The sequence below is a fragment of the Pipra filicauda genome, unplaced genomic scaffold (assembly GCF_003945595.2).
Source record: "Pipra filicauda isolate LSUMZ 115617 unplaced genomic scaffold, ASM394559v2 scaffold640_size194452_pilon, whole genome shotgun sequence".
Taxonomy (NCBI): domain Eukaryota; kingdom Metazoa; phylum Chordata; class Aves; order Passeriformes; family Pipridae; genus Pipra; species Pipra filicauda.
In genome coordinates, this window is record NW_024104799.1 from 108,017 (window position 1) to 123,554 (window position 15,538).

Genomic DNA, 15,538 nt, shown 5'->3' on the forward strand with positions numbered 1-15,538 from the left:
GCACCGGGAGCTGCGCCCCGCGCACGGCGGCACCGGGGGGGTCCCGCGGCCCCGGCAGGGACCGGGGAGGACACGCGTGGCGCGGGGTGGGGGGCGGCCGTGGGAGAGGCAGGACCCCCTTCTCCCGCCTGTGCGTGGTGCTGGCGGGGGCACCCTGAACCCTCGTGCTCACCGGGGGGTGCAGCCTCCCCCCATCCCTGGGGGTCTCCCGGGCAGCGCCCGCAGCAGCGCCGGTGCCGGCGACGAGCCGGGCGGGCGCGGGGATGCTGCGGGCACCGGCCCGGGATGCTGCGGGCACCGACCCGGGATGCTGCGGGCACCGACCCCGCTGTCCCGGGAGCTCCCCCTCAAAGGGTGCCGGAGCCCCTGCGAAGGGCTGGCACTGGGTGTCACCGGCACAGCCCGGCTGCCACCGATGGGCTCCGGGCTGAACACGGCCGGGGCAGCGGCGGGGGGAGCGCAGCGCTGCTCGGGTGGGCTGGGGGATGCTGGGCGATGCTGAAGCCCCCCGCCCGCTGCAGCGGGAGGGATGGGGGGGTCACGGCCCGCACCCCAGCCCCGGCCCTGCGTGGCTCGGCGCTATTTATACCGCGGCCGGCGCCTGGCGTGGGGCCAGAACCGCCCCCGCGCGATCTTGCCCGAGGTGGGGGGGCCGCGCCGGGGGCCGTTGGGGGGGGCCCGGGGCATATCCCCGGGGCTGGCGGCGGGGGGGCACCGGGAGGTTCCACACGGGCACGGTGCCCATCGCGGGGGTCCTGCCCCAGCCCCCCCCCCGCTCCCTTCTCTCCCCACTGCCCCCCTCAGACCCGCCCCGCCCGCCAGACCAGGCGTCCGGCGCGGCGGGGCCGTTCCCAGCCCCGGCGCTGCCCCCGGCTGACGCACATCCTCAGCCCACGGCCCCGCCGCTTCCCGGCGCCGCCCGCCAAGGGCCCAGGAGGGGGGGGGGGGGGGGCGCCGCCCGAGCCCGCTCCCCCCCCGCGCTGCCCGCCCACGGGCGGCCACCGCCCCGCGGGGAGGGACCCACGCGGAGGGCGGCACCCGCTCCCCGGTGCCGGCAGCGGAGCGAATCGGAGCCCCCCGCGCCGAGCCGCCCGTGGGATGCGGGACCCTCTCCCCGTGCCGGGCCCGCCCCCGCCCCGCGGTCCCCCCTCGGTTCGCCCCCCCCGTCCCGCGGGGCCCCCCCAGCCCGGCCGGGCGGGGGGCGGGACCTGCGCGTCCCCCACGCGCGACCCATTCACACAAACGTGGTGAGGCCGCGCTCTGATAGGCGGAGGCGGTTGTCAATCAGGGGGATTCGGGCGGGCCCTGCGGTCTGATAGGTCAAGGGGTGTGTCTGTCAGGGCCGTTACTAGGGCGGGGCGTGGCTCTGGGTTAAATGGCGCTCCACGTTGGTCACCGTGGCAACCGGGGGCGGGAGCACGGCTGCTTCCTGCGCGCCCTACGCTAATAGGTTAAAAACCTGTCAATCAACGCGGCGGGACGCTGGGGGGCGGGAGCAAGAGCACGAGTGCCTTTTAATAGGTCGATCCAGCTGTCACTCGGCGATAACGCGCCGCTCCCATTGGCTGCCGCTGCCCCTCCCATTGGCGGCGGAAGGGAAGGTGGCGGCGCGGCCGCGGCGGGAGGGATGAAACCGGCCCCGGTGCGGCGGCGGCTTCGGGGCTTCCTGGTGCTGCCGTTGCTCTTTCTGCCGTTTCTGCCCTTTGGAGCTGCAGGTGCGTGGGGCGGCGGCGTCACCGGGCGGGGAGCGGGGACCCCCGGGAATGTGCCGAACTGGGGGATCCGCGGGGAGGGAAAGGGCACCTGTGTGTTTGGTGGGCGAAGCAGGCGGGGACTGACCCCCTCCCCCTGTGCTTCCCAGGCGCCAGGGACCCGGTGATCCCGCTCCAGGAGGGCCGCGTGTCCCAGCACAAGGAATCCCAGCGCTTCTGCTACACCAACACCGGCGTGCCGCGATGGCACGACATCTGGACGAGGACACAGGTGAGGGGGGGAGCAGGAGGAGGAGGGGGCAGGTCCTCCCTGCCCTGACCCTTCTGCCTACGCCCTCCTGTGCCCCTTTCCCCGGGCAGATCCGCGTCACCAGCAGCCGCATGATCCGGGTGACCCAGGTGGACAGCGAGGAGGAGCTGGAGAGGTTCAGCGTGTGGAACGTGGTGTTCTCCTTCCTGCGGGGGAAGCTGAACGACACCAGCATCGACGTGGACCTCTACAGCAACAAAACCTGCCTCAAGGTGGAGCTGCTGGAGCCCGGCACCACCTACTCCGTCCTCCTCTTCCGACGTACGTCCCCCCCGAGCAGGGGGAAGGGGCGCCTGGAGCTCCCCAAGGGACAGCCAGGACACGACCCGAGGACCAGCAAGGCTGTTCCTTCCTTGGGACGAGAGCAGGGTCTGGGGAAGGAAGGATGGCTTTGTCCATGGGGGGATTTGGGGCCCTTGGAGGTTCACCTGGGCATTGCCCCGTCCCTGGGCTTGTGACCCCGTGGGCAGTGGGAGCTCAGCCTGGATGCCACTGTGCCAGGGTTCCTCTCCACTTGCATTCCCTCTCTTTCCAGGCTTTGACCCTAAGCTCTTCCTGGTTTTCTTCCTGGGCCTGCTGTTGTTTTTCTGTGGGGACATGCTGAGCAGGTGAGTCCCCCCAGTCTCTGGGGGCTGGGGAAGGTGGGTCAGAGCCTCCTGGGGGTGTGTCTGTGCACGGGTACCCCTCAACCCCCCGGTGTGATTCCCTGTGTGATCCCTGCAGGAGCCAACTCTTCTACTACTCGGCCGGGATCAGTTTTGGCCTGTTGGCCTCGCTGCTCGTCCTCGTCTATGTGATGTCCAAGGTCATGCCCAAGGTGGGTGTCACCTGCTGGGGGCTGAGAGGCCTCATAGCCCTCCCCACACCTGTACTGGGGTGCTGGGCTGCAGGTCTGGCTTGGCATAGAGCAGCCCAGCACCGGGGGAGGCAGCGGGGCTGCCCCTCCGCCTGCCCCCAACACCCCTCTCCTCTGCCAGAAAAGCCCTGTGTACTTCCTGCTGGTGGGAGGCTGGTCCTTTTCCCTCTACCTGCTGCAGCTGGTCTTCAAGAACCTGCAGGAGATCTGCAAGTCCTACTGGCAGTACCTGCTAGGTGGGTGGGAGCCCTGGCATCACCAACCACACGTCTCCTGGCGCAGCTGGAACGTGCCGGCGAGCGAGGCTGGGGCTCCCTGTCCCTGGTACTCCAGAGGGGTGGGTTCCAGGCAGGTTCACCCTCATCCTGGTGGAGCCCTGGGTTCCTGCCCCATCCCTGTGCTGCCCTACAGGTTACCTGCTGCTCGTGGGCTTCCTGAGCTTCGGCGTGTGCTACAGGTATGGCCCCTTGGAGAACGAGCGCAGCATCAACCTCCTCTCCTGGACCCTGCAGCTCCTGGGGCTCCTGCTGATGTACTCGGGCATCCAGATCCACCCCATCGCCCTGGCCCTGGTGCTGGTTGCTGTCTGCACCAAGAACCTGGACTACCCCTTGCAGTGGGCCTTCGCTGCCTATCGGTGAGGCCCCGGCTGGATGGAGCCTGTGTGCTGGAACTGGGGTGTTTCCACAGGGCTTTGGGGCTGGGCTGGGTAACTGGGGGGGTTGTGCCCTTTTTTCCCTGTGGTTGGTGCAGGAGAGGGCTCTTGGGAGTGAGGAGAGGAGGTCAGAGCGACGGGCTCCACTCCTCCCACCACCAGCTCTGGCCCAGCTCCCTAGGGGCTGGTCCTGTCCTGGGATCCTGCTCCAGGGATTCTGTCCTGGGATCCTGCCCTGGGGTTCCTGCTCCAGGGATTCTGCCCTGGGGGCTGGTCCTGTCCTGGGATCCTGCTCCAGGGATTCTGTCCTGGGATCCTGCCCTGGGGTTCCTGCTCCAGGGATTTTGCCCTGGGGGCTGGTCCTGTCCTGGGATCCTGCTCCAGGGATTCTGCCCTGGGATCCTGCCCTGGGGTTCCTGCTCCAGGGGTTCTGCCCCAGGGGTTCTGCCCCAGGAGCTCATCCTGCTCCAGGGGTTCTGCCCTGGGGGTCCTGCCATGGGAGCTGGTCCCAGCCCCTGGGGGTGGGCAGTAAGTGGTGCTGCCCCCCTGGCAGGAGAGTGCAGAGCTCCAGGCTGGGCCCGAGCCCCCGTCGGCTGCTGACGGAGGAGGAATATCGGCTCCAGGGCGAGGTGGAGACGCGCAGGGCCCTCGAGGAGCTGCGCAGCTTCTGCCAGAGCCCCGATTTCTCCGCCTGGAGCGCCGTGTCCCGCATCCAGTCTCCCAAAAGGTACCATCCCTGGCAGGCTGGCCCCACCCCGTGTCCCTCTGTGCTGTCCCCCCTGTCCCTGGAGACAGGGACGTGGAGCCACAGGGGTCTGTGGTGTGGGGGAGCCTGGGGGAAGGGATGGATAATGCCCCGTCCCGGCACCAAAACACTTCCCTGGGGCTCTGTGAATGCCAGGGCCCCTCCAGGGGCACCAGACACACCCCCAGCCCGCTGCCCCACGGCTTCCCCCAGGTTTGCTGAGTTCGTGGGTGGTGCCTCTCACGTCACCCCCAGCGAGGTGTCTGTGCACGAGCGGGAGTTCGGCCTGGAGAGCCTCTTCATCAACGAGCAGCTCTTCGAGGAGGAGGAGGAAGAGGAGGAGATGGGCAACAGTGCTGGGAATCATGGGAGTTATTCCCTGTCCCACAACCACCTGGATGGCCACTGAGGTCAGCTGTCCTGGGGCTCTGCAGCTCAGGGAGGGAGAGGAGGGTGGTTGGGGTGGACCCTGTGGGGACAGACCCCCTCTGATGGGGGGGAAAACAGGGGCTGACACCCTTTTCTTTCCCTACACCCGCCTGAGGTGTGAAAGCCCTTGTGAGGTGTTGGTGGGGGGAGGACACAGGGAGCCCCCCTGGGCTGGGGTCACCTGGTGCTGGATGAAGGTGGGCTGGAGCCACCCCAACTTTTGCAGTGGGTGTTTGTGAGTTCCCAGGGCCTGAACCCAGGGCAGGGACCTCCTCCCCAGGCCTGGGTGCTGATCTGGCTCCATCCCTCAGCCGTGGGCAGCAGATGGGAGCCCCTTCCCCACCACTGGGCAGCCGGGCTGTGCCCAGGGTGGGGACAGACCTTCCCCTCCCCTCCTGTGCAGGCGCCTGCGAGGGCGATGAGAGGAACTTTGTCCCTGTCCCACGGGTACCTGCGTGCTCAGCACCTGCCTGGAGCCGGGGAGGGAGCTGCTGCTCCTCCTCCTCCCTTACCAAAGATGTCAGAGGGCTCCAGCTGGTCAGGCCACACCTCTGCCTTGGCTTTGATCCATGTGTGGATACCAAAACCTCCTGTGCCTCCCTGGTGGAGCTGCAGGGCTCAGAGAAGGCAGCCTCGAGGTCCATGGGCTGCTCCCAGCCGTAGTGTTGGGGTGCAGGCCGTGCTCAGCCCCCTGTCCCCACCCCAGAGCTGAGGATGAGTGTGGATGTGCTTCCTCCCTACCTCGCTGCCCTTCACCTGCTGTTACTCCTCTTCCAGTGGGCAGGGGCTGGGGGTGACCCTGCCAGTGTTTCCTGCTCCCAGTGCTGTCCGGGGGGCTCTGCCAACGCACAGAGCTGGAGAGGATGCCATAATCTATGCCATAATCTATGCAACTTGCTAAGCAATAGCACTGCCCCCCCTCTCAGCTGCCCTGGGGACCCCCAGCCCGGCCCTGGGCACCCCCAGCCCAGCCCCTACCTCACCCCCACTGCTGCAGGAGCTTCTGCTGCGTGTGTGTCCCTGGCCCAGGTTTGCTCCCTGGCCCTCCCTGCGCTTTCCTCCCTGTTCAGGTGTGAGCAGCCGCTGTTACAGCCTCCCCCCCCCTCAGCGTGATGAATGACTGATTATATTTTTAATAAAAATGTATTTTTTAGGTCACGAGCCTCATTCATCCGTCCCGCAGTGGCCCCGGGGCTGTTCTGCTGGGGATGCTGCTTGGGGACACAGAACAGCCCCTGGGTGACAAGTTCCCTGTGGCAGGACCTACCATGGCCTCAGGCCTCTTGTCCCACTGTGCTGGGCACAGGGGTCCTCCCTGGGGTCAGGGGTCCCCCCTGGAGCAGCCCCAGCTGCTCCCGGTTCCATCCCCGTGCCTTGCCCCGGTTTCCCGCGGCCCGGGAGGAAGCTCCCTTTGTTTGCTCGGCTCCGGGATTTCCCCAGCCTGTTCCTGCTCCCAGCTGCCGGGTGGGGAAGGGACAGGGCAGTGGGGCTGGGGCCGTGGGACTCCCGGGGTGCTCCCCGCGGGTTGCTGTGCTTCGTGCCTCAGTTTCCCCCCGCGGGCGGGCGCGGTCCCCCGGGGGTGGGCGCGGTGCCCCGGGGGAGGGCCCTCCAGCCCCCCCGCCCCTCCATGGGCCGGACGAAGCCCGCACCGGGCACTGGGCTGGGCTGAGCCCCGCCGGTTCCGGGGCAGCTCCAGCTGAAGCCACTCCAGGAGTTGCCGCTCTGCGACCGGGAGGTGAGTCCGGGACCCCTCTGCTCCAGGACACCACCCGAAGCCCCCAAATCCCTCCACCCTGGGCTGGATGGGGGCACCTTGTCCCCACAGCTCCCACCCTGGGACACCTGCGCCCCACGGGGCGTGGGGAACGCTGGGGTGAGCCCAGCACTGCCCTGGAGCTCTGGGGGGCTCTCGCTTTGGCTCCCACCCGTGGGTGCTCGCCCTGGGGTCCCGCACCCAGCAGCACGGGGGGCTCGGTGCCTGTGCCCTGCGCTGGGCGAGGCCGCAGGGACCCGAGGGAGGTTTTGCCACCCCTAGAGGCTGCTGGAGCCACCACCTGCATTGCCCCGTTTGCCCCATCCTTCCTTCCCCACCTCCTCGCTCGTGAACTTTCCCCGGCCCCGATAAGCGGGGTGGGTTTACAGCCCCGTGCTCAGCTGTAAACCGGGGGTGAAGGTCACCCGGGGAACGCGGCTGTGCTGTCAGAGACAGGTGAGGGTGCTGGAGACGTGCTGGTGAGGGGGGGAGCTGTGCGTGCTCTCGGGGTGACCCGTCTGGGGGTGGGCTGGAATCCCCTCCCTGCCCCTGTTTCCCCCCGCCAGGAAGGAGGGAGGAAGCGGAGGCTCAATTCATCCCCGCTCCAAGAATAGGATCCAGGTGTCCGTATTTCCTGGCCGGGCTCCGCTTCCCCGCCAGCGTCCGGCTGCCCCCAGCCCCACCACGGGGTCCTGGGCACTCGGGGGCCCCGGGAAATCGCCCTCTGTGGATGCGTGGCCGCCTTGTCCCCTGTCCCCGGGGGCTGCCTGCCCCGGCGTCAAGGGGAACAGCCAAGACCCCGGGGGCTGCTGAGGACCCGGGCGGTGTTTTGGGGAAGGGGCTGCACGCCCGCGGCTGCAGCCCCCCCCTCTGCCGTGCCCCAGCTGCCCCGGAGCTGCCTGGCCATGGAAGACGCCGCCCCGCTGCTGGACGCCGAGGCTGTGGCTGACCTGGTGCTGCTGGACCCGCTGACCGAGGAGTCGCTGCTCCAGACGCTGCAGGAGCGATTCCGCCGCCGCGACATCTACGTGGGCACGGGGGGGGGCGTGGGCACGGGGGCTGCGGGGATGGGAGCGGGGTGGGGGGTCTGGGGTGGGGAACGGGGTGTGGGGTCTGGGATGGGGAGTAGGAGGGCTGTGGAGTCTGGGATGGGAAGTGGGATATGGAGTCTGGGATGGGAAGTGGGATATGGAGTCTGGGATGGGAAGTGGGATATGGAGTTTGGGATGGGAAATGGGATATGGAGTCTGGGATGGGGAGCACCGGGAGCTGGGCTGGGTCCTCCCATTCCCTCACCCCCTCCTGTCCTGCTCTCCCGCAGACGTACATTGGGAATGTGGTGATCTCGGTGAACCCCTACCAGTCCCTGCCCATCTACACCCCCGAGAAGGTGCAGGAGTACCACGAGTGCAACTTCTTCGCTGTGAAGCCCCACATGTGAGCACGGGGAGGCCGGTGGGGCCCTCAGTCCCCCGCATCCCACCGAGGGCTTCACCCGTGGGCGATCCCAAGGCATCGGGGTCCGAGGGAATCCACTGGGGGCAACCTCACAGCCACAACGGGGGGTCTTGGCGTTTCCTGAAGCCCCAGATGGCTCCATCCAGCCTCTTCTCCCCCCTCACGCCCAGCTATGCCATCGCTGACGATGCCTATCGCTCGCTGCGGGACCGGGACAGGGACCAGTGCATCCTCATCACCGGCGAGAGCGGCGCCGGCAAGACAGGTAGGGCCAGGGCTGCCCCCGGGGCTCTGGGGGCTGCGAGGCACTGGTGGGACTGTGGGCACGGCCTGGGCACCCCTGGCCCTGCAGCCACGGCCCCAGACCCACGGCCCCTCGCTCGCAGAGGCCAGCAAGCTCGTGATGTCCTACGTGGCGGCCGTGAGCAGCAAAGGGGAGGAGGTGAACAAGGTGAAGGAGCAGCTCCTGCAGTCCAACCCCGTGCTGGAGGGTAAGTGCCCCACATCCTGAGCCCCACGTCTCGCATCCTGGACCTGCCAGGGCTCGGCACAGCCCCTCTGGACTGCGCCATAACCCCCTGCCCTCCCCCTGCAGCCTTTGGAAACGCCAAGACCGCCCGTAATGACAACTCCTCCCGATTCGTGAGTGACCCGGGGAGGGCGGGTGGACCCTGCCGGGGCCATGAGGACCCTGCTGGGGCTGAGGGCACAGGGGGGATTGGGCTGTGGATGTGGGGAGAGGAGCTGCCACCCCCACTGGGACCCCTGCCCTGACCCCAGCCCCCTCCCTCAGGGAAAGTACATGGACGTGGAGTTTGACTTCAAGGGGGAGCCCCTGGGAGGGGTCATCAGCAACTGTGAGTACCCACTGCCCATCCCAGGGGGTCCCGCCCCACACTGACCTCCCGGTGGCACTGACCCCTCTCTGACCCCTCCCGCAGACCTGCTGGAGAAATCCCGCATCGTCCGGCACGTGAGGGGCGAGAGGAACTTCCACATCTTCTACCAGCTCCTGGCCGGGGGCTCAGCGCAGCTGCTCCGTACGTCCAGACCCCCCACTGGGGGGGCTTGGGGGAGGCAACAGGGGCTGGGGGGGGCCAGGAGGGGTCACGGCTGAGCTGCCACCTCCTATCCCCTCATCCAGAGCAGCTGAAGCTCCGCCAGGACTGCGGGCACTACGGATACCTGAACCAGGGGACCTCCAGCTTGCCTGGCATGGATGACGCAGCCAACTTCTGTGCCATGCAGGTACCCGTGGGAAGCCAGGACCCCCTTCCCCAACACCCTGGGGCCCACCCCGGCTCCCCCTGAGCTGCCCGTGTCTGTGCCCAGGATGCCATGAAGGTCATCGGCTTCTCGGCCGCCGAGGTGACGGCGCTGCTGGAGGTGACGGCCGTGGTGCTCAAACTGGGCAACGTCCAGCTGAGCAGCAGCTTCCAGGCCAGCGGGATGGAGGCCTGCAGCATCGCCGAGCCCCGGGGTAGGGATGGGGGCAGGGATGGGAAAGGGGGGTGGGGGACCCGCTCGGTCCCCTTTGGGCCCTGGCACTGCCATCTCCCCCCCCAGAGCTGCAGGAGATCTGCGAGCTGATCGGGCTGGACCCCGGCACGCTGGAGCAGGCGCTGTGCTCCCGCACGGTGAAGGCGCGGAACGAGACGGTGCTCACCACCCTCACTGTCCCCCAGGTGAGTGGCACCACCCCCGGCCACGGGGCTGACGCCCCACAGCCCCCCGTGAGCTGGCACCAGCCCCTCTCCCCTCTGCCCAGGGCTACTACGGCCGGGACGCGCTGGCCAAGAACATCTACAGCCGCCTCTTCGACTGGCTGGTGAACCGCATCAACACCAGCATCCAGGTGAGCGCCGGGGGACCCTGGACCCCCAGCAGGACCCTGGACCCCCTCCCCACACGGGGCCAGGGCACACCCTGGCCCGACACCCCGCTACCTCCCCAGGTGAAGTCGGGTGAGCAGAGGAAGGTGATGGGTGTCCTGGACATCTACGGCTTCGAGATCTTCCAGGTGAGTGCAGGACCCACCTGGCCCCATCCCGGGGGGCAGGGACAGCAGGGCGGACACGGGACGGGGGCAGGGGCTCGGGCACCACCTGCCATGCAGGACCCTTCTCCTGCAGGACAACGGCTTTGAGCAGTTCATCATCAACTACTGCAACGAGAAGCTGCAGCAGATCTTCATCCTGATGACGCTGAAGGAGGAGCAGGAGGAATATGTCCGAGAGGTACCCCCAGCCCTGGCCAGAGCACAGCCCTCAGCAGCCTCGGCCCCCCCGGGATGGGGAAGTGCCGGAGACGGTTCCGCCGCACGTCCCTCCCTCGCCCCGCTCCCTGCTGGGAGCAGATTCAATGGCAGGAAGGGATCCGGGATCCTCGTCCCCGTGGCCGGATTTCCAGTTCCTGCCCCACATCAGCTGGGGACGTCCGTGGGGCAGGGCTTGGACAACCCATGTACCTGACCCCCCCCTCTGCTCCCAGGGCATCCAGTGGACACCGGTGGAGTTTTTCGACAACAGCATCATCTGCAACTTGATCGAGAACGTGAGTTGCCCTCCCACTGCCGGGGTCTTGGGATCCCAGCTTCCCCCATCGCTCCCAGTACGAGTTTGGGCTGTGCAGAGCCTGAGCTGGGATTTGCTGGGGCCGGTTTGGGGTGACACCGTCCGTGGTGGCGCAGAGCACCAGCGGGATCCTGGCCATGCTGGACGAGGAGTGCCTGCGGCCCGGCATGGTCAACGAGGACACCTTCCTCACCAAGCTCAACCAGCTCTTCGCCACCCACAAGCACTACGAGAGCAAGGAGACGCAGAACGCCCGGCGTGTCATGGACACCAGCCTGCCGGCACGGTGCTTCCGCATCCACCACTACGCTGGCAAGGTCTGACAGGGCTCTGTCCTCTTCCCTGCACCCCAGACCTCTTCCCTGCACCCCAGACCTCTTCCCTGCACCTCAGACCTCTTCCCTGCACCCCAGACCTCTTCCCTGCACCCCGGACCTCTTCCCTGCACCCCGGACCTCTTCCCAGAGCCCCAGACCTCTTCCCAGCACCCCAGACCTCTTCCCAGCACCCCAGACCTCTTCCCAGCACCTCAGACCTCTTCCCAGAGCCCCAGACCTCTTCCCTGCACCCCAGACCTCTTCCCAGCACCTCAGACCTCTTCCCAGAGCCCCAGACCTCTTCCCTGCACCCCAGACCTCTTCCCTGCACCTCAGACCTCTTCCCAGAGCCCCAGACCTCTTCCCAACTTTGCACGGGAGACGCGGGGCTGGATTGGGAGCAGGCACGGAGACGCCGGCCGTGACCCGCTCCCTCCCCGCGCGCTGACCCCGCTGACCCCCCAGGTGACCTACAACGTGACGGGCTTCATCGAGAAGAACAACGACCTGCTCTTCCGCGACCTGTCGCAGGCCATGTGGGCGGCCCGGCACGCGCTGCTGCGCTCCCTCTTCCCCGAGGGGGACCCCCAGAAGGTCTCCCTCAAGCTGCCGCCCACCGCGGGCTTCCAGTTCAAGTCCTCCGTGGCGATGCTGATGAAGAACCTCTACTCCAAGAACCCCAACTACATCAGGTACCGGCCCCGAGGGGGACCCCCGGCCGCGGCTCCCGTGCCAGCGGGACCCCCCGACCCACCGCCGCCCCCCCAGGTGCATCAAGCCCAACGACACCAAGTCAGCGATGGTGTTCACGCCGGAGCTGGTGCGGGCGCAGGTCCGGTACCTGGGGCTGCTGGAGAACGTGCGGGTGCGGCGGGCGGGCTACGCCTTCCGCCAGCTCTACGGCCCCTTCCTGCAGCGCTACAAGATGCTCAGCCCCCGCACGTGGCCCCGCTGGGCCGGCAGTGACAGGTAACGGGGCCGGGCCGCGGGGCCGGGGGGCTGCCGGGGGGGCTCTGACCAGCCTCGTCTGTGCCGCGGTGCAGGGAGGGGGCCGAGGTGCTGCTGGCAGACCTGGCGTACCCCAAGGAGGAGCTGGCCTTCGGCCACACCAAGGTCTTCATCCGCTCGCCACGGACAGTGAGTCTGGGGATGGGGGAGTCCGGGGGGATCCGAGCTTGTCCTGGGGGCTCCTGGACGATGCCGCAGCCCCCAGCAGTGGTTCTGGGGGAGTCCCTGTCCCCGCTCGGTGCCCCAGCGCTCACCGTGGTCGTTCCCAGCTCTTTGACCTGGAGCGGCGGCGCCAGGAGCGCGTGGCCCAGCTCGTCACCCTCATCCAGAAGATGGTCCGGGGCTGGCGGTGCCGGACCCAGTACCAGCTGATGCGCAAGAGCCAGATCCTCATCTCTGCCTGGTTCCGGGGCCACGCGGTGAGGAAGGGCAGTCCTGGGCACGTGTCCCCTGCCCGTCCCTCGTCCCCTGGCTGTCCCAAGCCCCCCCAGCTCATCCCCCCTCTCCCCCTGCAGCAAAAGAACCGGTACAAGCAGATGAAGCGCTCGGCACTGATCCTCCAGGCGTACGCGCGGGGCTGGAAGGTGAGGGCTGGGCATCTCGGGGCTGGCAGGTCTGCTGGTGTGGGCAGGAGGGTGGGGGGCACAGGGTGGGGAGGAACGGGGGCTCCTTGTGCCCCATGGTGGGACCGGGGGCTCTGTGTGTCCCATGGTGGGATCAGATCCATCCTCATCTCCTCTCCCCGTCTTCCATCCTTCTCTCCTGCCTCTCTCCTGCCTCTCCCTCTTGCTCCATATCTGTGTTGGTGTCTCTCCCTCGGGCCCCCTGGGCTCTCCCCCCGCAGTCTCGCCGGCTCCTCCGGGAGCTGAAGCGCCAGAGCCGACGCCGCGCGGCCGCCACGACCATCGCCGCTCACTGGAGAGGGTACCAGGTAACGGGGCCAGCCCTCCTGCTGCCTCTGTCCTGCTGTCCGGGCTGTCTGTCTGTCTGCCCACCCAGCTCCTGCCCACCCTGTCGGGCTGGAGCCACTGTCCTCTCCGCTGGGGCCAAATGGGGGCAGGGGGATGGGGGGACAGGGGATGGGGGGCAGGGGGATGGGACACCCGTGTCCTGGGGGGGCTGGCAGTGGGGTGGTGGCGATGTCCAGCCTCCCCACCCTCACTGGCCCCGTCCCCGCAGGCGCGCAGGAGGTACAGGAGGTATTTCCGCACCAGCGCCAGCACCTTCCTGGCCAACTTCATCTACCGGCGCCTGGTGAGCGGGGCCGGGGGGAGAGGGGACCTTCCCAGCACCCCACCCTGGGGCTGGACCCTCCGATCCCCTCCTGACCCCCCGCTGCACTGTCACCCCCAGGTGTGCAGGTACCTGGTGGGGCTGGCGAAGAACCTCCCGCCGCTGTCGGTGCTGGACCGGACCTGGCCCCCGGCGCCGTACAAGTTCCTGGGTGATGCCAACCAGGAGCTGAAGAGCATCTTCTACCGCTGGAAGGTGGGAGCAGGGGGAGAGGGGGGGAATGCCCGCTGGGATGTTGTGTCCCTCCGTGCCAGCCCACCCGAGGGGTGGCACTGAATCGCCCCCTCCCTCGGCAGTGCAAGAAGTACCGGGACCAGCTGCCGCCGTCGCGCCAGGCCCAGCTGCAGGCCAAGCTCTGCGCCAGCGAGCTCTTCGAGGACAAGAAGACCCTCTACTCCAAAAGGTGCCAGGGCTGGGGGCTGTGGGGAGGAGGGGGCTCAGGACAGCGGGGGCTGACGGGCTCATCCCCAGCGTGCAGCAGCCCTTCCGCAGCGATTACCTGGGGCTGAAGCAGAACCCCAAGTACCAGAAGCTCCACGCCGTGGCCAAGGACAAGGTGGTGATGGCCGACACCGTGAGGAAGGTGAACAGAGCCAGCGGCAAGGTGAGCCCCCGCCTCGTCCCTGTCCCCACTGGAGGGTGTACAGGACCACGCTGACCCCCTGCCCGTGCTGGCCCTGCCCGCAGACGGTCCCGCGCCTGCTGCTCCTCACAACCGAGCACCTGGTCCTGGCTGACCCCAAGACCGCCCAGCCCAAGACCGTGCTCGGCCTCGGTGACATCCGCAGTGTCTCCGTCACCCGCTTCTCCGACGGCTTCCTGGTCTTACACCTCAAGGAGGTACCCGGGGAGGGGGGTCCCTGGGGGCTCAGGGGTCCCCAGCAGGGTTGACCCCCTGCTCGCCCCACAGGTCTCCACGGTGGGGGCCAAGGGCGACTTCCTGCTGGTCAGTGACCATCTCATCGAGCTGGTCACCCGCCTGCACCAGACCCTGGAGGCCACCACGGGGCAGGCACTGACCCTGCACATCACGGACAAGTACGGGTGGGGCTGGAGTGGCTGTGGTTGTCATGGGTGGGGCCTGAAGGGCAGGGCTACGAGGGGCTGCTGTGGACAGGACTAATGTGGACGGGGCAGGGCTGTAGTGGGAGGGGCCCAGAAGGTGGGGCTGGTGTGGGTGTGGCTACTGCGGGTGTGTCTGCCCATGGTTGTCTGCACCAGGCAGCCCCTGAGAGGTGGGTGTCACCAGGGCAGCAAACCGGGCACTGCGGGCCCGGTGTGTCCCCACCCCACCTCTCCATCCTGCCCCTCCACTCCATCCTGCCCCTCTTTCCAGGTTCTCCACCCGCTTCCCGAAGGGTGACGTGTCTGTCACCGTGGTGGAGTCACCCAAGGCCGGCCCCGACGGCCCCATCTGCAAGAAGAAGGGCAGCCACAAGATGGAGGTCCTGGTGCACTGAAGGGACTCCCACCCTTCACAGGGACGCCCACCCATGCACCGGCACCCCCGACCCCCTCGTGTCATCCTCCTGCCCCCCCGGGTGCTGGCAGTGCCCAGGAATCGCTCCAGACCCATTAAACGGATGCTGAGGTGTTGGTACCGGGGTGGTGTCACAGTGGGTGACCCCGTTCCAGGTAGGGTGGGGGGATCCCATTGTGCCAGAGCCCCAGGACACGGTGCCACGATGCTGGAGCTGGGGGACAGAGCCCAGCACAGCCTTTCCTGCTGCCTGATTGCGGCCGGCGCTCGGCTCCTGGTGATTGGAAAGGCCCCAAATTGCGGCCACTTTTCCCATTAAGTGGCTCCCGGCTCGTGCTGCTGCAGAGGCAATTTCTGGGCAGCCGTGGGCGGCTGCACGTGAGGTCCCTGGCACCCTCTCCCTGTGCTGACCAGCCACGTCCCCCCCTGCCCAGGGTCCCCCACCCCACTGCAAGACCCCCCATGCAGGTTGCTCCCGACGCAGGCTGGCACTGGAGCTGCATTTGGGAACCAGGTTGCATGGACAGGGGACAGAGGGGAGTCACCACACAGCCCCAGTGACACCACTGCAGCCCCCAGGGACCTGCAGGGCCCCTGCCAGTCCTGCAGCCCCCTGGAGCCCACAGCTCCCGTGCCAGGGTGTCCCCCCCTTGCCTTTCCTGCACTGATCAAGCTCTCGGAGAGGGTTTTTTTCCTGTCCCCACACATCACCCGCGTTACCTTCGGGAGCTGCCAACTCCCCGTCACGTCACCATCAGCACCAGCTCCCAGGTGGGCCCTGGAACAGGGTTTGTCGTGCAGGGGGAGCGTGTGCGGGCAGCTCCTGCACGTGGGGGGACACGTGTGCGTGCGTGGGGGCCCCCGACGGCCCGGCCGTGCCCCGGTGCCGAGGGCTCCCCCCTTCCCCCTCGGGCTCCGTCGCGTCCCCGCGCAGGGACCTTCCCTCGCC

The 15,538-nt window shown here is 68.1% G+C and overlaps 2 protein-coding genes across 2 annotated transcripts; both read left to right on the forward strand.

The window, feature by feature from the left end:
- The first annotated feature begins 529 nt into the window (after window positions 1–529).
- On the forward strand, window positions 530–5,865 carry NEMP1 (nuclear envelope integral membrane protein 1). Its single transcript, XM_039388386.1, is given in 12 exon segments — window positions 530–643; window positions 1,353–1,455; window positions 1,458–1,715; window positions 1,862–1,983; window positions 2,073–2,283; window positions 2,558–2,630; window positions 2,746–2,839; window positions 3,000–3,114; window positions 3,290–3,515; window positions 4,087–4,260; window positions 4,492–4,688; window positions 5,111–5,865. Coding segments are annotated over 11 exon segments (1,686 nt in total). The 3' UTR covers window position 4,688; window positions 5,111–5,865.
- Window positions 5,866–7,089: 1,224 nt separating this feature from the next.
- MYO1A (myosin IA) lies at window positions 7,090–14,702 on the forward strand. Its single transcript, XM_027727318.2, has 28 exons — window positions 7,090–7,488; window positions 7,782–7,897; window positions 8,089–8,183; window positions 8,305–8,409; window positions 8,514–8,560; window positions 8,712–8,775; window positions 8,860–8,958; window positions 9,063–9,166; window positions 9,251–9,398; window positions 9,485–9,603; window positions 9,687–9,773; window positions 9,873–9,938; window positions 10,051–10,155; window positions 10,409–10,471; window positions 10,608–10,808; window positions 11,274–11,500; window positions 11,577–11,777; window positions 11,852–11,945; window positions 12,086–12,235; window positions 12,332–12,400; window positions 12,661–12,747; window positions 12,996–13,070; window positions 13,170–13,304; window positions 13,406–13,512; window positions 13,581–13,713; window positions 13,797–13,949; window positions 14,020–14,147; window positions 14,446–14,702. Exons 1-28 carry the CDS (start codon window positions 7,366–7,368, stop codon window positions 14,567–14,569), a joined length of 3,225 nt encoding a protein of 1,074 aa, XP_027583119.1. The 5' UTR covers window positions 7,090–7,365; the 3' UTR covers window positions 14,570–14,702.
- Window positions 14,703–15,538: the final 836 nt, after the last annotated feature.

What these genes read in the sequence shown, in the direction of transcription:
- MYO1A (XM_027727318.2), top strand. Translation starts at nt 7,366, where the DNA reads ATGGAAGACGCCGCCCCGCTGCTGGACGCCGAGGCTGTGGCTGACCTG. An exon ending in AGGAGGAATATGTCCGAGAG is followed by an intron (nt 10,156 to 10,408) that starts GTACCCCCAGCC and finishes CTCTGCTCCCAG; the next exon opens with GGCATCCAGTGGACACCGGT. An exon ending in TGGTCTTACACCTCAAGGAG is followed by an intron (nt 13,950 to 14,019) that starts GTACCCGGGGAG and finishes CTCGCCCCACAG; the next exon opens with GTCTCCACGGTGGGGGCCAA.